Source organism: Aythya ferina, assembly GCF_964211825.1.
Source record: "Aythya ferina genome assembly, contig: HAP1_SCAFFOLD_42, whole genome shotgun sequence".
Lineage (NCBI taxonomy): Eukaryota > Metazoa > Chordata > Aves > Anseriformes > Anatidae > Aythya > Aythya ferina.
Genome location: NW_028181459.1, coordinates 585,227 through 610,238, shown reverse-complemented (window position 1 = coordinate 610,238; position 25,012 = coordinate 585,227). Strand labels below are relative to the sequence as shown.

The 25,012-nt window shown below is 50.9% G+C and overlaps 2 protein-coding genes across 2 annotated transcripts in view; both read right to left on the bottom strand.

Annotated features, from left to right (window-relative positions):
• Positions 1-25,012, bottom strand: part of LOC311428313 (uncharacterized protein) — a 290,619-nt gene that overhangs the window by 50,243 nt on the left and 215,364 nt on the right. The gene's annotated exons all lie outside the window — the stretch shown is intronic.
• On the bottom strand, positions 7,782-10,270 carry LOC311428341 (maestro heat-like repeat-containing protein family member 6). Its single transcript, XM_084539858.1, has 5 exons — positions 10,161-10,270; positions 9,908-10,009; positions 9,404-9,506; positions 9,084-9,143; positions 7,782-8,295 (listed from the first exon to the last, which is right to left on the bottom strand). Exons 1-5 carry the CDS (start codon positions 10,266-10,268, stop codon positions 8,165-8,167), a joined length of 504 nt encoding a protein of 167 aa, XP_084395984.1. The 5' UTR covers positions 10,269-10,270; the 3' UTR covers positions 7,782-8,164.

Below are 25,012 nucleotides of genomic sequence, written 5' to 3'. Positions count from 1 at the left end.
ACGGAAGAATTGGCAACAACCAGCTCTCGCAATAAAGAAACCTGCCAATTCAGCAAATTCCTGACCAAAGGTGAAAAGTACACTGTGAGGAAGACTCGGGGTCTTCCTCCCAAAGACCCCTGCCCACGTCCCAAAGACCCCTGCCCACAATTCTTGGAAGGCTCTACGCAGGCGCAAGGTGCCAAAAGGCTAATTAGCATAAGAAGCGAGGGAAGGCGGGGATAGGTAATGCATATGTATAGGTGCTTGTAGAATATTGATAGATTGATTGTATAAATTCAAGACTGCTTTCCGCTTTAGGTATGCACGATAGGTGGAGAGATCCCCCGTGCATCCAGCGCTGCAATAAAGAATATACCACTTAAAGGAATTTCGGCTTCGAACTTTGAATCAGAACCAAGGATGAGGCATTCACAACTTCTCTGGGCAACCTGTTCCACTGCCTCGCCACCCTCCAAGTGAAGTATTTCCTCCTAACCTCTAATCTAAATCTCACCTCTTTTAGTTTAAAGCCATTCCCCCTTATCCTGTCTTTATCTGATTAAGAATAGTTGCTCCCCATCTTTTTTTTTACGTCCTCTTTAAGTACTGCAAGGTTGCAACGGGGTCACCCCGGAGCCTTCTCTTCTGTAGGTTGAAAAGCCCCAGCTCTCTTAGCCTTTCTTCAGAGGAGAAGTGTTCCAACCCCTTGAGCACTTCTGTAGCCCCCCTCTGGACCCACTCTTAAAAGATAAACATCCTTCTTGTTCTGGGGGGCCCAGACCTGCACACACGACTTCAAGTGGGGCCTTAGAAGGGCAGAATAGAGGGAGACAATCCCCTCCCTTAACCTGCTGGCCATTCCTCTGTTGATGCAGCCCAGGATTCAGTTGGCATTCTGGCCTGCAAGCATGCACTCCTGGCTCATTTCAAGCTTTTCATTCACCAGAACCCCAAAGCCCTTCTCTGCAGGACTGCTCTCAAAGAGTGCTTCTCCCAGTCCGTCTTCATGGCCAGGATCACCCCAAACCATGGAGGCCATGTTGGGTGCGCAGAGCATGCCGGGAGATGCAGTTCTCGGGCACGGGACTTCCTGGAGGCCATGTTGGGTGCCCAGAGCATGTCGGGAGATGCAGTTCTCCAGCATGGGCTTTCGGGCGGCCATGTTGGGTGCCTCTTTTGTTCAAAGACACTGCTGCAAAGCTCATGTAACCATCTCCTGATAAGCTGCTAAACTAGTGTATCAACATCCTGCCTTCCTGTCTCACGCTGGGCCAACATGACCAAATAAAAAAAAGAAGTTGAACCACAACGCTGAGGAAGACTACGACCTTCATCTTCACGAGCACCAGAGGGACAGAGACGGCCCCCCAGCAACAGTGCGCGCAGTCGCAGAATATACCAGGATGTGCTGCGTAATCCCGGAATTACCAAGATATAAAAAGGGACTCTGGCGGGGGTGAGGTGCGTGCCGTTGGCGGAGCCGAGACTCCCCGGCCGCCCAGCGCAGTTTTGCTTGCTGTTGCTTACTCAATAAATTCCTTTCTATTATTAATGCAATGCTCCCTGAAAATTAATTAAGGGGGCAACTTATAACATTTGTGTTGTCAGGCTTTCAGTGGTCCTTCACAGCTCCAAGAGAATGTGCTAAACTCCCCCTTGTACTGGGTTTACATAGCATGGTTTTGGGGGTCTGCAGGGGTGGCCTCTGTGAGTAGGAGGAGCAGGAGCAGTTGGTTTGGGGGCATCTGCTACCTATGGGAGACACATGTTGGAACAGTTTGCCCCTGACAGATGGACCCCATGGTACGGAGCCATATTGGAGCAGTTTTTGAAGAGCTGCTACCTGTGGGACGCCCACACAGGATCACTTTGTGAAGGATGGCATCCCGTGGGAGGGACCCCACATCGGAGAAGGGGCAGAGAGGGACTGTGAAGGAGCAGTGGAGACAAAGCGTTATAGACTGACTGCAACCCCCATTCCCCGGCTCCTCTGGGGGGGAGAGGATGTAGAAGAGGGTGGATGGGGGAAGGCATTCCCAGGTTTTTTTGAGTTACTGCTCTAGCTTGTTAGAAATAGGTAATACATTTTATTAGTCTTCCTACTCTGAGCCTGTTTTGCCCTTGATGATAGTTGTTGAGGGATGTCCCTTTCCTTAGCCCAAGCCTTGAGCCCTTTCCATCGTATTTTCTCCACTTTTCCCTTTGTGGAGGGGAAATGAGAGAGCAGTTGTGGTGGAACTCAGATGTCCTGCAGGGTAAAACCACCACATTCCTTACTGCCAAGGAAGGATAGCTGCAGCTCTGCGCGCTGCCCGGTGGAGGCCTCAGGGCAGAAAAGGTGCTGTGTGCAGACCAGGCCTCAAGTGCTGGATACAGCCAGGCAGACGGAAAGGGTGAGAGGGATGTGATGGGGTGAAGCAAGGCTGAGACCCTGCCCAGCAAGGATCTTCAGTCATCTGTAAATACAGGCAAGCCAGGAGGTAGCTCAAAGAGATATGGGGGCTCCTGTAGCTCACCCAGCACGTACCGTATCGTAGAGGCGAATGTCCAGTTCCTCTTTCGGAGGAAGAAAGAACACGCTCTTGAAGGATGCAAGTAACAGAAACATCATTTCATCCTCCAGTAGCACCTCCACTGTGCTGCAAAGAGAGGGACACTGGTGTTGGCAGCAGTGCCTCCATGACAAAGGGAGGTGGACACAGACCTCCCATAGGCAGAACTCCAAGGGAGGGATGGGGAGCCCTGCTGGGATCAGTGTCCTCCATGAGGCTGGCCGGGGCAAGAGGGTAGTCCTCACACCTCCCAGCAGAGAGCTTCAGTATTCCCTTTGTCCTCTGGACAAGCCCTGAGCAGGGGAGAGCAGAGGCCCTGCCTGGATGGTGAATGCCTCCTTGCCAGGGTCAGATCTGCCAGGACCATGCCCTAGGGATATGCCAGCTGAGCCAAGGACAGGGCACATACCTCAAGGCAGAGATAGCAAGCATGGCTTGCTGCCGCACCACTGTGCACAGCTTGTCCCTGGGCTTGTCCTGGGCAGGACGAGAGGAGCCCTGGGGTCCCCAGCCCAGCACCGGCACCCAGAGTGCCCCCTGCGCCTTCCAACACTGAGGTCCCAGCAGCATCCACAATCTCACAGGGAGCAACTCAACATCCATGCATTTTGTCCCCAGTCATCCCTGCCCAATGCCCAGGGAGCCTCACCACCTTCCCCAGCCTGCCAGACGTCCCCTCACCTGGATGTTCTCTGAAAGCATATTTCTGCAGCAGAAGATGTCCAGGCCCTCAACAAGCCCTTCTGTTTGGTGGTTATGGATACAGTGACGATGTTCCTCAGGAACTTCATCTTCTGCACATCATCTTGGCAGCCACAGAGATACCAAGAGGTGTTGAGGGATTTTTTGAACAGCAAAAATCCCATGGCTTGCTGCAGCTGAGCAAACCAAGCTACCAGGGCAACTGTGAGAAGTTCCCATGACAGTGTTCCCACATCGCCCAACTGAGGAATTTAGAAAAATATTGTTGCCAGCAGCTGGCTTCAAGGACAAGGTCTACGTGACTGCTAATCACAAGGGGGTTGTTTTCTTGCAGATGGGGTTGTTTTCTTGTAGTTGTTTGTCTGAGTGCTTTTGACCAATAATCTTGTGTGAAACACTGTCCGCCCCTGTTAAGTTCACTATAAAAGTTAGGCTATTTGGGCAATAAAATGGAGCATGATCTGACCATACTGGTGTCTGTCGTGCTTTCGGCCGTGCTTCCTGTAACAAAGAGGGAACTTGAGGGGGGAGCCACAGCCAGCAGGACCACAGCACTGTGTGGTGCGGAGCTGTGCGGGATGCCTGGAGTCATATCCCAGCTTGGAAGGGATGCACAAGGATCATGGAGCCCAACTCCTGGCACCACACAGGTCAACCCAAAAATTCAGACCGTGTAACTAATTGCACAGTCCAAACGCTTCCTAAACTCTGACAGGCTTGGTGCAGTGACTACTTCCCTTCCAGTGCAGAACAACCTTGCTCAAGTTTTTGTTTCTACTGCTTACTTCATCATAACCTCTAGTTCAGGGACATGTGAAACAGCGCAAAGCCATCTGCGAACTCCTTCCCCACAATTCCCCCTTTTTTATTTTCAGCCAACCAAATGCTTTTTACAGATTTTTCTATCAAGCCCCGCAGACATTGCAATAAGAAAGGTACAATAAGCAACAGAGTGAAAATCACAAGCAGAATTATGATTGCAAAGTGGCGTGCCTAATAGAATCTACATCAATCAACAAGCCACCAAGCGCTAGGGGTGTTGCTTAGCAGCGATGCTGCGTCTCACTCACACAGCACAATCACACAATCACGCAGAGGCCCCTTGCACTTCTCATACATACCACATGAATATATCACTTAAAATAATAAAATAATAATCAGACTAATCTGTATCATCTCTGGCCGTGTTCCTCGTGGAGTGACTCACTTCACAACAATACTTTGTCTCAAAGCCTGTGGGGTACGCTCCTCCCTTACGGGGACTATGCTGCATGCCAGACGTCTCTCCGCAATTTACCAGCTGCCCTGGTAACTAAAGTTTAGCAGCGAGGAAGACTTCTGGCCTTCATCAAAAGACCAACAGAGCACTCTGGACGACCACGCGAGGACTCCAGAGCACATGCAAATAGGGGCGGGAACCTATGTTAATGATTCTTTGGGATACCTAATGAATATGCAAGAGACTTACGGGGGGGGGGGGAGAGAGGGGAACTGAAATGAATATGTATATATCCTATCAAATAAGCAACCTGGTAGTAACCCTTGGTGCACAAGCTAGGTGGAAAGATCCCCTTTGCACCCAGTGCTGCAATAAACATACCTACTTTATAACTCTCCTTGAGTTGTAAAGTTTCTTTTCCGTGTGTCAGAACACAGTGGGGAAGGCTACCGATGACCACCAGAGACCCCCAAAACACCACCAGTGGAAACAAATGTGCATGTGTCAGAGACATTTTCATATTTTAATTAGTTGTGGGGAATAGCATGGATATGTTAACTATTTCTTAGAAATCTGATGAATATGCACGTTTTTACTGTATATAACCCTCGTAGCTTGAAAAAGTCAGCATGGACACTGGGTGGAGTGATTCCCTGTGCATCTGGCACCACAGTTAAAGAATGCCTGGTTTTTAAAACTCCAAATTGATTCTTAGAGAGTTTCTTTGACTGACTTTTACCGTAACACCATACTTACAAAACCATATCTCAGAAACTATTAATAATTACACATTTTAGCTTTTCTCCTTGTTATAAATGGCTCAGTCTTCAAAATAGGATTATAATCAAAGTTTACAATTTATTAAAGGAATAGAGGTAAGCAAACAGCGCTGGGTGCGCCGGGAGTCTCCGCTCCACCAGGACGTACACTAGTTACATCAAGTAGCTGATTTTTATGCTCCTAGACTAATACATATTCATTACTACTTCTAAAAAAAATGGGTTATTATAATTAGCTTCCAGGATCCAGTCCCTCCTACTGGAGCATGCGCATCAGTCTCCGGTGGTCCCCCTGGGGGTCTCTAGGGGTCTTTCATGCTGAAGGCTCGTAGTCTTCCTCTCCAAGTTTTTTTCTTGTCCTTCCCCTTTGTACTTCCTTGGCAGCATGTCAAGCTTACACAGCGTCCCCTGCAAGTTTTGTCTCCTAGCTGTCCTTCAGCTTCTTTTTTTTTCTTCTCCTTAATCTCCTGGCCACCTGGCCAGATATCAGGGGCTTGCATAGTGTCCCATTCAGAAGCCATAACAGTCACTAGTTGTTAGCAGTTGTTCTGAAACCCCCAGAAATCAGAGACTTCAAAGAAAGAACATACAAACACAAATAGCTCTTTATTGACACTTCACGAGTAGTTAAAACATTCCTCACAGGCCATTCACAGGGACACTCCATCTATAGCAGTGCTAAATCAACCACAAAGAAGGCAAAAAGGCTGTAACTGTTAGGAATAAGAGTTCGGAATAACAAAAGCAAATAGGCTCATGGATTTGAGGAATATTTCTGAAGATTTGATAATTTGACTATAATGAGGGGGAGACTGGGACACTGGGAGGAAAGGAAAGAAATGTTCCATACTGACACGAATCAGATGAACATATATAACATCCTCAAGGAGCCGTGTGGGGGTGGAGGGAGAGAATAAGGGAGGAATACTTTTCCTCCTTCTTCACTCTCCCTTTCTCCTTCACTTTCCCTTCTACTTGAAGAACTAGTTACGATGGATCTTCAAAACTTTGAATATCCTTGGGATTTCAGACCAGCATGTTCTTATTCTTATGTCTCCTAAATGCACTTCGTGTTTCATTTAAAACTAAATAACTACTTAAGAATGCCATCCCGAGATCTGTCCTGAGGCAGGATAGTTCTGAGTGGCAGGGAGTGTGGGAAGGGCAGGAATCTAGAGCAGTGCTTTGCACATTTGATTATTCTTATTCTTATAATTTTCTTCTTCACTATCTTTTCTTCTTCACTATCATCATCATCATCATCATCATTATTATCCCTTCCCTTTTTGGCCTACTACACTGTTTTTATTTCAACCTGCAAGTTTTGTTTTTTCCTCTTTGTTTCTTTCTTTTCCCGATTCCCAAGTACCTTTCCTGAACGGAGGTGAGTTTGCTCCTGATAGCTGAGACACTGGTTCCCATAGGTGGGGAGGAATATATATTCTCTTTAAATTGGTGGACCTCCTGGGAAAGTTTCTCCCCAGCCAAGATGCAGGAAGAAGAGAGACTTTCTTTGCACTGCTGGAATTGTCTAGTCAATTCATCCATCATGGGTTCCTCTTGTTTTCTCCAGGTCATTGCTGCCAATGAGCTGGCATATGATGATGGTGCTCTCTGTAAAAACTTCTGCCACATGGGTCGTGTACACTTGACTTCATCTGGATCTTTGGATAGCTGTTCGTTCTCTAGGTCATCCTAAATCACATCCAGCATGGCTAATACCCTCACGTACTGGAAACCCTTCTCCATGGTGGTTCTCTTGCCTAGCTGACATGCAAGACCTTCCTTAAAGGGATACCTTTCCTTTATGCCTGACCGGAGTCACTTCCAGAGGGTGAACATTTGTGCTCCTTTCCCTTTTTTTCATTTGTGCTTTGTCAATGCCCCCTTCCCTAGTGAGGGATCCCAGCTGCCTGGCTTCCCTGATCTCTAATTGCAGGCTATAGGCCCTGCTATCTGAGCACAGGCGCAGCCAGGTGACAAGGTACTCACCTGGACAACGACAGAAATCTTTTCACATATCTCGTAGCTCACAATTGGAAAGGCATCAGGTAGTCACTGATGCTCTTACGATGTCTTGCTCTTGATATGCCTGTTCCCCTGATGGCCAGGCCACTTCGGAGTATCCTGTCTTGTCTTTCCCCCCCTGCCTAAGTAGGAGTTCCTCTGCTTTCTGAACCACCTGACATCATTGTTTCATCTTGGATACAGGGGCAACTGACACCGGCACACTTTGTTTCCTTGGACCAGCCTTGGAGACTGCCACATGGGTTGGAGTAGCTGCAGAGCCTGTCACAGGGAACACAGTGGCCACAGGGCCCGTCACAGGGAATGTAGTGGCTGCAGGGCCTGTCACAGGGAACACAGTGGCCACAGGGCCCGTCACAGGGAATGTAGTGGCTACAGAGCCTGTCACAGGGAACACAGTGGCCACAGGGTCCATCACAGGTGTTGAAGTGGCCATAGAGCCTGTCACAGGGAATGCAGTGGCCACAGGGCCTGTCACAGGTGTTGAAGTGGCCACAGGTACTGTAACAGGGGTTGGAGTTTCCATAGGGACTGCCACAGGGGTTGGAGTGGCACTGACTGTGGCCCACTAAGCACTGGCCAAGCCCCATCATGTTGTGGTGTTTTTTTTTGTCTCTTTGGAATTGCCAGGGTGATGCCACACCTTTTTCAAGCATTCTGCCAGCCTTTTAGGATTTTGTACTTGTTCAGGGGTGAATTTCCTGTTGCTTGGGTGGACAGATGTTTCCACAATGGGAGCCCAGCCCTCCCCTCTCCTTCCATTTTCCACCTTTTGTTGCTGAGTGTGACATCATAGGGCATGGAATATGGCCCACTGATACCATAACCTTGCCACATAAAACCACTACACAGTGTTAGAAAGACACGGCTTTTGCAGGGGAGCTCGACAGATCACTGGCTTTTCAGGGCCAGCAGCACAGTGCTGCAAGCCAAGTCCTTTGTGATGCTAACTGCCGCTTTTGATGTGTCAGGATGTCAATGGTCTCAGCTGCCAAGTAACAGATCCCCTCATCATCTTCTAAAGGCTGGAGGGCTGTGATAGTAAGAAAGTGAGCAGAGATGAAACCCATTGACTGGCAGAGACCCCCCGGGCATGCCTCCAGGCCATGCCAGCCCCACCTGTCTCCTTCCCTGGCCAGGGGGAGCAAGTGGGACAAAGGAATCAGCTGGAAGCTGCTGCTCAGGAGTGTGATAAATTAGTAGGGGTTTGTTCATTGTCCTTGAGAATTTAAAGAATCTACTGAGGAGATAAGGTTTCACAACTCACGGCGTTGTAACATGGGGACAAATGGGGAAGGGGGTTGGGTAAACATCCTTGTTAAAACAAAGATTCTGTAAGATACCACCCACCCACCACAAGACATCCTGTTTTGCCCCCACCTGAACACAAGCACAACGCGTGATCACCGGAGGAAGAATAACGACCCCCAACAACAGACTGTGCAGCCTCAAAACAAGTGTCGACAAGTCGACAAGTTGACAGGTCTCAACAAGTCGACAAGTCAAGTGTCGACAAGCCGGAACTTGAATGCTATAAAACAGCGACACTGGAAAGGGGAAGTTGCGTGCCGTGGTGGAGCGGAGACTCCCCAGCTGCCCAGCGCTGTTTTGCTTGTGTCTGCTTACTTGATTAATAAAATAATTTCAATAGACCAGTAAATTGTGTGGTTTAACTTATAACAAGGAGCATCCCACATGTCCCTCCCACGTCCCTCTGCCACTGCAGCATTTCCCTGGAGCATGGGAAGGCATGGCTGCACACTGTGCAGGCTCTGACCCCTGTCCACTGGGCGCAGCACCCCCAGCACCGACCACACTCACCTTGGATGAGCTCATTCAGCTTCTCCTCACTCCGGATGCCAGCATGGCAGACAGCAAGCCCTAGGCACAGTGCTATTGTCAGAGCCTGCTTCCCAGCACAGCCCCATGTCCAGCCAGCCTGCCTGTGTCCCCTCCAGCTTCCCACCAAGGACGGAGCCTAAGGGGGAGCTTGAGCAAAGCACACACCAGGCCCGCGTGCATGGGCAGGGGGCTGAGGGAGGCACAGGGCTCCTGGGGTACAATCAGGGGCTTCAGGGCCCACAGGACTGGGCCTTGCTGCCAGGGCAGGGCCCAGACAGGGAAGCAGGGCCTTGGCTTACCGATGAATTTGACAGCCTTCTTTCGCAAGTTCTCCTGAGCATCCTCCAGGTATGGCAGGCTCTGCTGCAGGTATCCTTCCACCCTGCTCCTCTTCTGCTTGAGCTGGAGAAAGCACAAGAGCACAGAGCTCACAGACCCTCCCCAGCCAGCTGGACGACTCCCTCCTGCCAGCACCTCCCTTCCCCTTTCCCCCAGGCCATCCGGAGCTCCCAGCCAGGAGCTCTGTGGGGCTGAGGTTTGGAAAGAGTTAGGAGACCCTTCTGTCCCGCTGCCAAGGCCCAGATGGGCTAGGGTCTCCTCCCGCATCCTGGGGGTGGGGAAGGCAGAGGGGCCTGCAGAAGAGCCCTTGGGGCTCTGTGCTGGAGGGAACGGAGCCACGATGCAGCTGCAGGCGGGGGACTCTGGGCTGGAGCAGCGCAGGCCACGCACAGCTGCACAGCCCACAGCCTGGGCACATCGGGAAAGCTTGTCCATTTGGGGTGGGGCCATGTGGTTCTCCTTACCAAGTACTCCCAAATCTTAATGACGTCTTCGTTCTGAGCCAGCTGCTCAAGCTCTTTCCACTTCAGGAACTTTGCACAAGCAAGTAGGACTTCTGCAGAGAACTGTGGAGAAGCAGAGGCAGGGAGATGGCACCGCACACACATACCTAAAGTGTCTGATTGCCTGCTGCCCTGCCCCCCCCCATGCCCAGAATATCCCTCTGGTGTCAGCACACCCAGTGCCCACGTCAATGGCCAGGTCTGAAATCTGTACCTTGGCCACACCCTCAGCATGGTCACTCATCCGGAAAAGCAGTGGAATAATGGCCCTGTGCACGGTCTTCTTCATTTCTCCTTTTTCCCACCACAGCACAGACTCCATCAAGTCTTTGAAGAGGAGGATGGAGAATTCTCGCACCACAGCGGTCACCTGTTAGGGAGGACAAAAGGAGGATTTCACCAACTGCCAGCCTCCCCCTGTCCATGGGGAGCAAAGGCCGTAGAGTGGCTGATGTGAAGGGTTAGCTCCTCAGGGCTCCCCTGGGAAAGGGCTGAGGAGGATATATGGCTGGCCTTCGGTAAGGCTTCTGGGGCACACTCTGTCTCCTCAGCTTCTGCCTTTCTGCCTCAGCACAGGGAAATTTTGGCTGTGCTGAATTGTCTACCTGACAGCGAGAAGCCCTGCTGCACTGCAGAGCCCAGAAGACAGCCCACAAGAGTCCGGAGGAGCAGAGAGAGGAGAAGGCCCGGCGTGAGTGCTGCCCGCAGGCCTGGGCCGAAGGGCAGTGCCATTGCAGGGTGCCCATCTGCGGGGCTCAGTCACCAACAGCAGTCTTACATCGTTAAACAGAGGCAGGAGTCTCCAGGCCTCTGCCAGAGCGATGCGGCTGGCCTCCTTCTTCTCCAGATGATGAATCACATTTTTGAAGATAGTCAGGGCCTTCATGGTGATGCACGTGTTGTCATACTGCAGAGTCTCCATGACTTTTGGCAGCAGGACCTGCACGTCCGTCACCTGTACAGAAAGACACCGTATGTTTTTAGTCAAGAGGTGGACAGCCACCCTGGCCAGGATGCTCTGGTTCCAGAGCACCAGCCTCCTGCTCACTTCCTGGCAGCTGCCATGGGAATCTCACCAGCATCCTCCTTTGGCGGTGGGGAGAGCAGGGCATGGGGAAGGGAGGTCAGGAGAGCAAAGGCTCCTTGTCCCCTTCTGAGTCACCCCCATTGCAAACAGCCCCCAGAAACCCACTTGGACAGCTTCTGGAAAGCTCCACTGGCAGCCACCAGGCCCCACCACCATCATCACCCCACCTCCTGCCTCCCAGCCAAGGCCAAGCCATGGCGTTGCCTCCTGCCCCAGCACCAGGTTGCCAAAAGGTCTTCACTTGGCCAACTACTACTCACCACAGCACGTCTCTCCGAATACACAACAAGGGCACTGAGCGTTAGAGAGAGCATCGGCAGGCTCTGAAGCCTTAGACACCTCTGGAAGTGCATTGCCTCATATAAATTCTCTGGTGTTTGAGGCCTGTAGATCAGTCCCTGAAACGAACACAGCCATGAGAAATGGACAGAGCCTACGGGCTGCGCCCTGCAGCTCCTGGCTCCCCTGGCAGCTCAGGGCAGGACATGAGGGACACACAGCCCATCCTGGAGCAGCCATGCCTGCGGAGGAGTGTGTGGCTCCTGTGTGCCCTGCACCTGGCAACACAGAGCATCCTTTCTTTGCCTGCTCCTCCTTCCCTCTGGCCATCCGCAGCCTCTTGGTCTCACACCTCTGAGGAGCGACTGACCAGCACCATGTGGCACAAAGCAGGCACTGGAAGCAGGTGGCTACAGGTGCTACTAGTCCCTGGCCTCACAGCTTGCTCAGCCCGTGCAGAGGCCATGGCTCTGCCCCAGCCCCAGACATTGTCCTGACTCTGCCCCAGTCATTGCCAGGAGCCGGGGGAAAGACAGCACTGCCAGGAAAGGGGCAGGCTTCATGTCTGAGCACACGGACCCCGCATGGCTGGTGGAGGGGGGCTGGTGCTGGCCCTAAGGGGCTGTGTCCTTGTGTCCTGGAAGAGGTGACAGGTTGAGGAAGATGGGAAGGGCAGGGAGCTGTGATGGTTTTCCTGAGGGGAGGGATGGGGAGGGGGGCAGTACGCACAGCTGTGATGGCTATCTAGGCCAGCTAGGGTAACTCACCTGTATAAAAACGATGCTGCTATTGATTGTGTTGGTTCTGAAAAGCTTGTGGCTCCTTCGACTACGGACCACAGCGCACAGATTCCTTAAGACGATTTCTGAAGTTGTATTGTCGGAAATAATCTCTTCCCACATGTCCAGGGTAGTGCTGCAAGATGAAAACGCTGTTGGCAGGGCTGCCCTGGTCACAGCACCATGACCCAGACCAACCCTGCAGGCCCCGGGCTGTCCTGCAGCCCTGGACCTCGCCACCCCGTGCTTAGGGAGCCCTGTGGGACCAGGTTGGGCAAGCAGGAGGGGCCTGAGGTGGTGCCCCCCGTGGGGCAGGAGGGATCGTGATGGGGTCTCTGGGCTGCCTTGGTCCGGTCTGGATGCTGAGACCCTGGCTGCACAGGGCTGGTCACAGGGCTGGTCACAGGGCTGGTGAGCAACGTGCGATGGAGGGGCCCACATCTCAGGGATGTCCTGCAGCTTTCCTTGGCTCTGGCAGCCAGAGAGTCTCTGGAACCCTCTCCCAGTATGGAACAAGCCCCCAGGACTGTCGGAACTGGTACCTGTCAGGTGACAGAAGGTCATTCAACATGTTTATGACCACTTCTCTGGGAAACTTGATGGCCAGCACACGCAGTACTCTAGTGAGGATGTTCAGGTGTGATGTTATTTTGTTCTTTTTGTTTTCATGAAGGAACCTCAGAATCTTTGGCACCTGGAAGGGACACAGGAGAGAATGTAGCTACTGCTGGACTGCAGCCACTTGCCCAGGGGCCACTAAAACTGCTGCCCAAGTGCTGGGAATGCGAGGCAGAATGTGAGCAATGGATGAAAGGGCTCGAGGGCAGGGCAATCCAGCCACGGGATGCTTACTTCCATCAGCCAGACTTCAGGTTCTTTCATGGCCAACTTCAGCATGCATATGGCCAAGTTATTGTTGTTATCGATGCTGCATTCTCCAGTCATCTCAAATGTCATGCGGACAATTTCTGTTCTCTGAGAAGGCTGGATGTTTTCTCCAAATCTCTATGGGAGAAAGAAGGCAGGAAAAGAAGACATCTCACACTGAGTCAGAGAGCAAGGCCTGGGGAGGGAAGATCAGGGGAAAAGGAGGGACAAAGCAGATGGCCTGGTTGGAGGGTGTCTGTCTCCTTACCTGCATTACGGAAAATCTGTGCAGGGAAAACATAACCTTCCAGATCCTCTCCATGGCTCTCTCCTTTACAATTTGTGTCTTGGAGGTGGTGAATTCCAGCAGCACCTGCAGGAAGCAAAGCTGCTGATGTGCTCTGGGAGCTGACAACCGCTCCAGCAGAAACAGTGCTGCTGAATTCCTGGCTAGACTCGCACTGTTCATCAGGGATTGCCCAGAGCTGCAGCAAAGCCCTCAGTGGGGCACCAAGCCACCAGGTCGCTTGACACAGATCCTGTGGCCGACCTTGCAGCCAGGCTAGTAGGTATATTCCACCCCCGGCAGAGGCTCAGCTCCTTCAGCTCCTTTCCCTTCCTGTGCCCTCCCCCAGAACATGGCCCTCTGTCCCCTCTCCATGAAGGCTAGCTTCTGGGGCATGAACTGCCCAGGGGTCTGCAGTGGGGTGGAGATATTGCCAGTGGGAGGGCAGTAGAACAGAGTTTCAGGCCTGGGCTCCTGTGCAGGATGGGCAGGTCCCAAGAGAACTCTACCCTATTCACAGCTGGCAAGGAAAACACAGGGGACAAGGAAAGCAGGGCGATAGCTCCAGATGCTGCCAGTGTGGTGCACAAGGACAGGGCTCAAATTCTCTCAAATTCACCACTGCTTTGGTGCAAGGAGAGCTCTGGGGGCAGAGGAGGCCCAGGAGTGCTGCGAGGAAGCTGTGCTGTGACACAGGAAGGACCTGTGGAGGGCAAGGGATGTTGACAGCAGCCAGGGGACAGCGGGGCCCTAGAAGAGCTTGGTGGACAGACCCTGGCTCCCCTGAGTGTGCTGGGCACACTCCCGGCAGGCACTATGGTCTCTATGCACGGCACCCCTGTGCATAATAATAATAATTCCACTATTATATGTCACCTCCCTCTAGGGTGTCCCCTGTGAAGCCCACGCTGTGCAAATTGCAGACCTGAAGGACAATGTTCACCCTGTCCCACATGGTGCTGGCAGGAGGTCTGGTCAGCAATTTTCTCAGCATGATGTCCATACTGTTCAGGGTCTGGAAGAAGAACAAGAGGTTGTGAAAGGCTTTTCAGCAGTTCCTCACACTGCTAAGAAACTGCTGAACTTCTCCTTTCTGCCCAGAAAGGACAGCTGCAGCTCCATGCACTGCCCAGGGGATGCCACAGGGCAGAAATGCTGCTGTGTGCAGACCAGGCCTCGAGCACTAGCTGCTGCCAGGCAGACGGCAAGGGTGAGAGGGAAGGGATGCGATAAAGCAAGGCTGAGACCCTGCTCTGCAAGGCTCTTCAGTCATCTCTAAACACAGGGAAACTACACCGAGCCAGAGGGATGGGGGCTCCTGTAGCTTACCCAGCACATACCATATCGTAGAGGTGAATGTCCAGTTTCTCCTGCGGAGGAAGGAAGAAGACACTGCTGGAACACGCAACTATTAGAGACATTATCTTGTCCTCCGACACCATATCCACCGTGCTGGAAAGAGAGACAATAGTGCTGGGATCGGTGCCCCGATGACAAAGGGAAGTGGACAAGCACCTCCCCTGGCCATGATTCCCTGTAAGGGATGGGGAGTCCTGCTGGGAGGAGCGTCTTCCTGTGCGAGGCTGGCCAGGGTCAGAGGACAGTCCTGACACCTCCCAGCGGAGAGCTTCAGTGCTCCCTACACCTTATGGGCAAGCCCCGCGCAGGGGAGAGCAGAGGCCCTGCCCAGACGGTGGATGCCTCCTTCCCAGATCTGCCAGGCCCATGCCCTGGGGAATTGCCAGAGCAGCCAGGGACAGGGTCCTTACCTTAAGCCATAGATAGCAAACATGGCTTGCTGCCGCACCGCTGAGCACAGCTTGTCCCTGGGCTCCTTGTCCAGCAGCACCTGCGGAGCAAAACCGGGATGGGACCTGGCAGCCGTTGATACCCAGCGCCAGCAGAGCCAGCGCTCTTGGCAGGGTTGGCAGAGTCCCGGTATCCCCAGCCAAGAGTGCCCCCCTGCACCTTGCAGTGCTGAGGTCCCAGCAGCACCCAAGATCCCACTCGGGGTAGCTGGGTGTCCATGTATGTTTGCTCCCTAACACCCCTGCCCAATGCCCAGGGAGCCTCGCCACCTTCCCCAGCCCGCCACACGTCCCCTCACCTGGATGTTCTCTGCCAGCATATTTTTACGGCAGAAGATGTCCAGGCCCTCTAACAAGCCCTTCTCTTGTGCGGTTCTGCATACACTGACGATGTTCCTCAGGAAATTTGTCTTCTGCACATCATCCTGGCAGCCACAGAGATACCAAGAGGGAGTGTGAGGAGGGAGCCACAGCCAGCAGGACCGCAGCACTGTGGGGTGCGGAGCTGTGTGGGACGCCTGGAGGGCAGCAGCTCTGCCCAGCCAGCAGCCTTCCATCAGCCTGGCAGCAGAGCCGGGGCACGGCCAGGACATGCAGGCACAGCCGCCATGGAAAGGGCTGCTCTTACCTTTTCTGGGTTTTTGACGAAGGCCTCGATGAAGTCCACAGCTTCCTCTTCCTCTTCGTACACAGGTAGCCAGCTAGCATCTAAGACAGAAGGAGAGCAAGGATTACTGTAGAGGGGCTTCAGGATGAAGCAAGGGAAGGGGGCACTGGCTTCAAGCAGGGGGCGCGGCTGGCCCCAGCCCTGCCCACCCCAGCGCAGACCCTCACTCACCAGGCTGCAGCGGCTCCACCTCGCACACCTCGACGGGCTCCAATACAGAGCTGCTCTCATCAGAGCTCTCACTCTCTTCCCAGGCCACCCTGGGGCGGCTTGGGGGTCTCGTCTCCATTGCGAGTGACGAGAGGTGAGAGTCAGGAGGGCACAGGCTCGGGACAGCCACAGGCAGTGGGGAAAGACGTGGGCTGCACTCGGGGGCTCCTCGCCAGTCCCACTCGCTCCTGTCCTATCCCCTCGCTGTCCTGACGGACACTGGCAGGGCCTTTGTGCCAGCACCGGCTATTGCCAGATGACACTGGCCTGTGTCACAAAGGGTCCTTCTGTGACCTCATGCCCCGCTAGGTGTGGCAGCACTCCTGGGGTAGATCAAGAGCAACAACACTGCAGACATGATGGCCAGGAAGGGCTCAAGATCACTGTGCAGCCACTGTCACCTGTGGCTTCCTGACTCCTGCATCCACCAGCTCCTGCCTGTTTGCATACATGTAGTTCACACAGCCATTTCCAGCCAGGTTGTCTTGGTTTCAGCTAGGATACAGCTAATTTTCTGTTGTAGACTTCAGATCAGCTTAGTAGTTGCTGACCACAATGTTGATTTTTTTAATCTCAGGTCTTCTGTGTTCGTTTTCTCAAGTGAGTTATATAGCACTTTACTTACTGTACGTGTTCCCTTTTGTGCTAGTTATTGTTTCTGGGGGCTGGTTTAAGGTTATCATTTTGCTGAAGTGTGTAACACTGGTTTATGATATGATAAAATAACTGGTCATGAGACTAATTTGGCATGCGTACTCAGCATTGACATCACCTCCGTTGATACCAAGCTGAAAGGACAAATGGTCTCTTCCTTGACACAACAACAGAGTCCGATTTGAAGTGTTTTTTTTTAACAGCTAGGTCAAACCTTACTATGTTTAGTTAGAGAGAAGGAAGTTTAGAAACTTTGTATTACTTAGCCAGCTTCATCTGTAAGAAGGTACAGGCTCGTATCTCAAAGTGAGGGCAAGATAACCCAGGCCTGGAGGATGTGTCAGAAGAAGATTACATGAGGAATTTGTGCTATGCATCAGTCTTTGGATGTGTAACCAACTCAGCTCAGTTTGTATGCCTCAGCTGAGGCAGTAAGATAAGAAAGAAGGAGATAGCCTGAGCATGCACAAGAACTGGGTTCAGCCAGTGAACTGAAGTAAGAGATAGATGGTAAAGGGTTTACTGTAGAACTAACAGATCTAGAGAGATAACACTACACAAATGTATGTTGTAAATCAACCATAAGTGAAGGGATGAAAGACACGAACTCCTGATGGCTCTTGAACAGAAGGCCTTTATTGCCATTTTTCTCCACTACATATAGTTTTCATGTAGCCCCATGCGCTGTCCACACGTCTGCATCTGTCATACAATTGGTTAGAGACCCTCAGAAACGCACCTGAAGCCAGCCAGAATTGGCCACTGAGCAAAGCTCATCTTTAACACTACAGCCAAGTTATTTCATAGAATCACAGAATATCCCGAGTTGGAAGAGACGCACAAGGATCATGGAGCCCAACTCCTGGCACCACACGGGTCAACCCAAAAATTCAGACCGTGTAACTAATTGCACAGCCCAAACGCTTCTTAAACTCTGACAGGCTTGGTGCAGTGACTACTTCCCTTCCAGTGCACAACAACCTTGCTCAAGTTTCTGTTTCTACTGCTTACTTCATCATAACCTCTAGTTCAGGGACATGTGGAACAGCGCAAAGCCACCTGCAAACTCCTTCCCCACAATTCCCCCTTTTTTATTTTCAGCCAACTCATGCCCCTGGCTTGGTGATGCTGGCTCAGGGCCCTCCCTTGTTCTCAGCTCCTCTTGATGCGTGGGTAAGACTCCACAACCATAGGGCTGTCAAGTAGTTATACTTTATTGCGGTGCACCATGCCCACTAGGAATAGCTTCCCTCAAAAATTCTACCTAATCCAGATACTCTTCTGGCAACTATATCTGATGAAGATTCAGTTTCTTCAGTATTGGTTCTACAGATATACAGAAGACTTCTTCTGTGTACCATTGGAAACCAACAGTCAGACCACACTTCTTGGAAGTAGTCCAGGAGACAGCCAAAGTACTAGAAGCTAAATGGGTTTTATATACCACACAGAGACCACAGGCAAGTGGACAGATAGAAAGGATGGACCAAACATTAAAAAAGGCGGTTGACCAAAAGGTGAAATGGCCAGAGGCCTTGCCAATAGCCTGCTGAGGATTAGAATAGCCCCTAGAGTGTCCTGGCACTCTAGGATGGCACAGCCGGGATGGGGGGACCGGGTGCTCAGGGAGAGGCTGGGCATTGGTCAGCAGGTGGTGAGCAATTGCATTGTGCATCACTTGTTTCATATACATTATTATTATTATTACTATTATTATCATTATCATTATCATCATCATTATTATTCTGTCCTAATAAACTGATTCTATCTCAACCCACAGGCTTCATTTTCCTGATTTTCTTCCCCATCCCAAAGAGGGAGGGGAGAAGGTGCACGAATGGCTGTGTGGTGTTTAGCTGCCAACCAGGTTAAACCATGACACAGCTTGATGGCTGAAATGTTTTCACATATCTCATAGCTCACTCTGGTATAGAAATCATGTGGTTAATCTCTTCTTCTTCATCCTCCAGTAGGGCCTGTTGTAAGAGGTGGAGCGTGTGCATGGTCTGTCACAGGGTTGGAGCAGCTGCTGGGTCTGTTACTAGAGTTGGAGTGTCTGTAGGGACTGTCACAGGTTTTGAAGTTTCTGTAGGGGCTGTCACGAGGGCTGGTGTAACTGTGGGGCCCATGTCAGGAGTTGTTGTGGCTGCAGGGCCTGTCACAGGAGTTGTTGTGGCTGCAGGGCCTGTCACAGGGGTTGGAGTGGCTTCATGGACTATCACAGGAGTTGGAGTGCCTGCAGGATATCTCACAGGGATTGGAGTGACTGCAGGGGCTGTGACAGTAAGTTGGAGTGTCTGCAGGGTGTGTAATAGGTGTTGAAGTGGCTGCAGGGTTCGTCTTTGTGGATGTAGGGCCTTTCAGAGGAGTTGGAATAGCTGCAGGGCCCCTTGCAGGTGTTGGAGGGGCTGCAGGGCTTGTCACGGGAGTTGGAGTAGCCACAGGGACTATCACAGGTGTTGGAGAGGCTGCAGGGCCAGTCACAGGCGTTGGAGTGGCTGCAGGATCTCTCACAGGTTTTGGAGTGGTGTTGATTGAGACTTGGTAAACATAGGCCAAGACCAAGCATGTTCCAGCGATTTGTGTCTCTTTGGAAATGCCAGGGTGATGACACACCTTTTTCAAGCATTTCAACAGTTTTTTTAGGATTCTGCGCTTGCTTAGGGATGAAGTTCCAAAGCACTGGAGGTGACCACAGCTCTAGGTGTCTGCCCATATTCTCCCACACTTCCTGCTATTCCTAACTCTCTTGCCTGGGGACAGATCCCTTAATGACATTCTTAAGCACTTGTTTAAACAAAAGCTGAAACACATTCACTTGACATCACAATATGAACATGCTGGTTTGACCATCCCAAGTATATTCAAAGCTTTGCAGAGCTATTGTAACTAGCCTGGAGGAGAAGGGGGAGGTGATGGAGAAAGGGGGAGTGAAGAAGTGATGGCCATTGTTGTTCCCTTCCCACCACTGCCCACCCCAATTGACTCCCTGAGGAGGAAAGGTCAAGAGTGTAATTCTGAATAGCTTCCGATATATGGTTCCCAAGGTATGGAGGTGATGGCAATGCCCGGTACAAGTATGAGATTAGTCTCATGACCAATAATTTTATCCTATTATAAGTCAGTGTTATCCAATACAGCAAAAGAATAACCTTAAACCCACACCCAGAAATGGTAAACAACATGACAGGGAACACATACATTTAATAAAGTGCTATACAACACTATTCTGAATATTCAGAGAGTGATGGTCAATGGCTCTATGTCCAAGTGGAGGCTGGTAATGAGTGGTGTACCTCAGGGGTCTGTCCTTGGACCGGTACTGTTTAATATCTTTATCAATGACATAGACAGTGGGATCGAGTGCACCCTCAGCAAGTGTGCAGATGACACCAAGGTGAGTGGTGTAGTTGATGCAACAGAGGAAGGGATGGCATCCAAAGGATACTGGAGAACTTTGAAATTTAGGCCCATGTGAACCTAAGGAGGTTCAACAAGTCCAAGTGCAAGGTGCTGCACCTGGACCGGGGATATCCCAGACATGGATAGGCTGGGAGAAGAACTCACTGAGAGCAGCCCTGCAGAGAAGGACTTGGGGCTTCTGCTGGATGAAAAGCTCGACATGAGCAGGCAATGTGCACTTGTAGCCCAGAAGGCCAACTGTATCGTAGGCTGCATCAAGAGAGGAGTGGGCAGCAGGTGGAGGCAGGTGATTGTCCCCCTCTGCTCTGCCCTTCTGAGGCCCCACTTGGAGTCCTGCATCCAGGTCTGGGGTCCCCAGCACAAGAAGGATGTGGATCTGTGAGAAGGGGTCCAGAGGAGGGTCACGAAGTTGATCACAGGGCTGGAGCACCTCTCCTATGAAGAAAGGCTGAGAGAACTGGGGCTGTTCAGCCTGGAGAGCAGAAGGCTCCAGGATGACCTCTTTGTGGCCTTTCAGTACTTATGAAAGGGGGCTCATAAATGAGATGGAGAGTGACTCTTTGCTCAAGGACCTCACAGTCCCTGCCATGCCCCATGAGGACAAACAGCTGAAGTTAGGGGTTGAAGAGGAGATGTGCTGTGTATATGTTGGAGGCCTTTGGGGGTTAGGTGTTCATTTTAACATCTAGGGATAAGAGGTCACCTTCTAGGGCTAATGGAATGGAAAGACCTTTGAGGGAGGGATTGGTGTTCTGCTCAAGGTGCCTGCTCAAGGTGTCAGATAAGGGCAAACTTTGTGGGTTAGACTTTTGTTTAGTTCCTGGTTGAGGGCTAGGGTTAAAGCTGGCGTTTTAATGATTGATTAGGCATAATCATACTTCTGTTCATGCTTCTAGTAAAAAATGGGTTTGACATCTGCCTTTTCTGAGCCCCAAGGAGTGTCGTTGATCGATTTGTCCTTTCCAAGGTCTTTGAGATAGGTCTTATGACTATGTCAGCAGCTCAACCAGCACCTTTCTGTCGTGGTTTAGCCCGGCTGGCAGCTAAACACCACGCAGCCGTTCGCTCGCCCTCCCCCCTCCCTCTCTGGGATGGGGGAGAGAAATAGGAAAGTGAAGCCTGTGAGTTGAGATAGAGTCAGTTTATTAAGACAAGAAAATAATAATAATAATAATAACAATAATGATGATAATAGTACTACTAGTAATAATGTGTGCAAAACAAGTGATGCACAATACAATTGCTCACCACCCGCTGACCGATGCCCAGCCTAACCCCGAGCAGTCCGGCCCCCTCCCCCCGACTAGACACCCCTATATATTGTTTAGCATGATGTCAGATGGTATGGAATACCCCTTTGGCCACTTTGGGTCAGCTGTTCTGGGTCTGTCCCCTCCCAGCTCTTGCTTCACCCTCAGCCTGCCCGCTGGCAGGACAGAGCGAGAAGCTGAAACGTCCTTGGCTTGGTGTAAGCACTGCTCTGTGACAATTAAAACATCAGCATGTTATCAGCACTCTTCTCATCCTAAGCCAAAAGGTAGCATTCTACCAGCTACTAGGAAGAAAATTAACTCTGTCCTAACTGAAACTAGGACATCTATCCACCCCTTATTCCATACCATTGATGTCATGCTAAGGTTACATTCTTTCCCATACATTCTAATTAATCACCATTTTCATCTAGGGTAGATAGTAATCATGGTAGTGATGACATACAGTATTATATAATAATTAACATGATACAATTCAACTCATGGGCTATTCTCACCCAGTATTAAATCCCCTTGGGGTACACACCAGACCTCTCCGTTCTTTTGCATTAGCCACCAAGCGCATCCTGGTCCCTGAGCAAAAGCAATTCCACGAATGAGTTTGTCTTTTGCTGAGGCAGGAGTAGCCCAGACTGTTTTACCCAGCATATTTCTTACGTGCACTACAGGAACTTTATTCCCTTCTACAGTACGTAACAGGTTTGATTGGGCAGGTCCAGCTCGGTTGGCAGATCCCCTAGTATTGACTAACCAGGTGGCCTTTGCCAAATGCGTATCCCAATTTTTGAATGTTCTAGCACCCATTGCTTTCAGTGTAGTCTTTAACGGTCCAATGTATCATTCAACTTTCCTGGAGGCTGGTGCATGATAGGGGATGTGATACACCCACTCAATACCATGTTCTTTGGCCCAAGTGTCTATAAGGTTGTTTCGGAAATGAGTCCCATTGTCTGACTCTATATTCTTTCTGGGGTGCCATGTCGCCATAGGACTTGCTTTTCAAGGCCCAGGATAGTGTTCCGGGTGGTGGCATGAGGCACAGGATATGTTTCCAGCCATACAGTGATTGCTTCCACCATTGTAAGTACATGGCGCTTGCTGTTGTGGGTTCAAGGGAGTGTGATGTAATCAATCTGCCAGGCCTCTCCATATTTATATTTCAGCCATCGTCCTCCATACCAAAGAGGCTTTGACCGTTTGGCTTGCTTGATTGCAGCACGTTTCACGGTCATGAATAACCTGTGCTATAGTGTCCATGGTCAGGTCCACCCCTCGATCACAAGCCCAACTGTATCTCTACCTTGATGGCCTGAGGTGTCATGGGCCCATTGGGCTCTAAATAATTCACCCTTATGTTGCCAGTCCAGGTCCACCTGAGCTACTTCGATCTTAGTAGCCTGATCCACCTGCTGGTTGTTTTGATGGTCTTCAGTAGCCCGATTCTTGGGCACATGAGCATCTACATGGCGTACCTTTACAACCAGGTTCTCCACCCGAGCAGCAATATCTTGCCACAATGCAGCAGCCCAGATGGGTTTGCCCCTGCACTGCCAATTGTTCTGCTTCCACTGCTGTAACGACCCCCACAGGGCATTTGCTACCATCCATGAATCAGTGTAGAGATAGAGAACTGGCCACTTTTCTCGTTCAGCAATATCTAAAGCCAGCTGAATGGCCTTCAATTCTGCAACCTGACTCAATTCACCTTCTCCCTCGGCAACATCTGCAACTCATCGTGTAGCACTCCATACAGCAGCCTTCCATCTCTGATGCTTTCCCACAATATGACAGGACCCATCAGTGAGCTGGGCATATTTCTTCTCATTTTCTGGTAGCCTGTTGTACAGTGGGGCTTCTTCAGCATGGGCCACCTCCTCCTCTGATATCCATAATATTTGCCTTCTGGCCAGTCCGTAATCACTTCCAAGATTTCTGGGTGACTGGGGTTTCCTATTTGAGCCTGCTGAGTAATCAGTGCAACTGATTACTCAGTGCATCAGTGCAAAGGAAGGGCAGGGGACCCTTCCTTTGAACATCCAGCCTCGTACTTGCAGTTGTGGTGCCAGGAGCACCTGCGCTTCAGGACCGACCACTTCCGAAGGAGATTGAACTCCTTCATATGCTGCCAATACCTCTTTTTCAGTTGGAGTATAGCGGGCCTCAGATCCTCTGTATCCCCGACTCCAAAACCTTGAGTTTCCTCAGGCTCTTTCTGCCAGAGGCTCCAGGTGGGGCCGTTCTCCCCAGCTGCAGTGTAGAGCACATTCTTTACATCTGGTCCTGTTCGAACTGGCCGAAGGGCTACTGCATGGACTATTTCCTGCTTGATTTGTTCAAACGCTTGTCGTTGTTCAGGGCCCCATTCAAACTCACTCTTCTTACGGGTTACTTGGTAGAGCGGGTTTACAATCAGACTGTAATTTGGAATGTGCATTCTTCAAAACCCCACGACCCCTAGGAAAGTTTGTGTTTCTTTTTTGCTAGTTGGTGGAGACATAGCTGTTATTTTGTTGATCACATCCATTGGGATTTGACGACGTCCATCTTGCCATTTTATTCCTAAAAGTGGATCTCTCGTGCAGGTCCTTTAACTTTATTTCGTTTTATGGCAAAACCAGCCTTCGGAAGGATTTGGACTATTTTCTGCAGGTGTTCAGGAGACTCCCTGTGTTCCAGCGCAGACTGGATCAGTCCATAGCAAATGGTAGGGCTGTGTTTCCATCCCTGGGGCAGCTGATTACAAGTGTATAGGACACCCTTCCAAGTGAAAGCAAACTCTGGTCTGCACTCTGCTGCTAAAGAGATGGAGAAAAATGCATTAGCAATATCAGTTGTGGCATACCACTTGTCTGTCTTTGATTCCATTTCGTACTGGAGTTCTAGCATGTCCGGCACTGCAACACTCAATGGTGGTGTGACTTCGTTCAGGCCATGATAGTCCACTGTTAGTCTCCACTCACCATTAGATTTTCGCACTGGCCATATGGGACTACTAAAGAGTGAGTGAGTCTTGCTGATCACTCCTTGGTTCTCCAGTTGATGAATTGGATGGGTATCAGGGAGTCTCGGTTGGTGCACTATTGCTGCCGGTGCAAAGTTGTGGTAGCGATTGGAACCTGCTCTTCTTCGACCCCCATCAACCCCACAACAGAAGGATCCTCACAGAGACCAGACAAGGTTGACAAATGTTTAATGTCCTCTGTCTCCAAGGAAGATATGCCAAAAGCCCACCGGAACCCTTTTGGGTCCTTGAGATATCCTCTTCTAAGATAGTCTACACCAAGAATGCACAGAGCATCCGGGCCAGTCACAATACAGTGCTTTTGCCACTCATTCCCAGTCAGACTCACTTTAGCCTCCAATACAGTTAACTGCTGGGATCCCCCTGTCACTCCAGAAATACAGATGGGTTTTGACCCTTTAGAGCTTGATGGCATTACCGTACACTGTGCAGTGGTGTCTCCTAAAGCCGTATGCTTCTATGGGTCTGAAGTGCCAGGCTATCGAATCTACACAGTCCAGTAAACCCAATTGTCCCGTTCCTCCCCCTGGCTGGAGGCACAGCCCCTCTAATCATGGTCATAATATTCATTACTGTGTCTGGGGGACTGCCTGCTTGAAATAGGAGCAAGAAGTTTCTCACAGAACCCTTTTTTTTTTCTGATTGTTTTTCCTTGCAACTCACGTACCCATGCCTCTAGGGTCACGGTAGATTTTCCATCCCATTTTCTCATG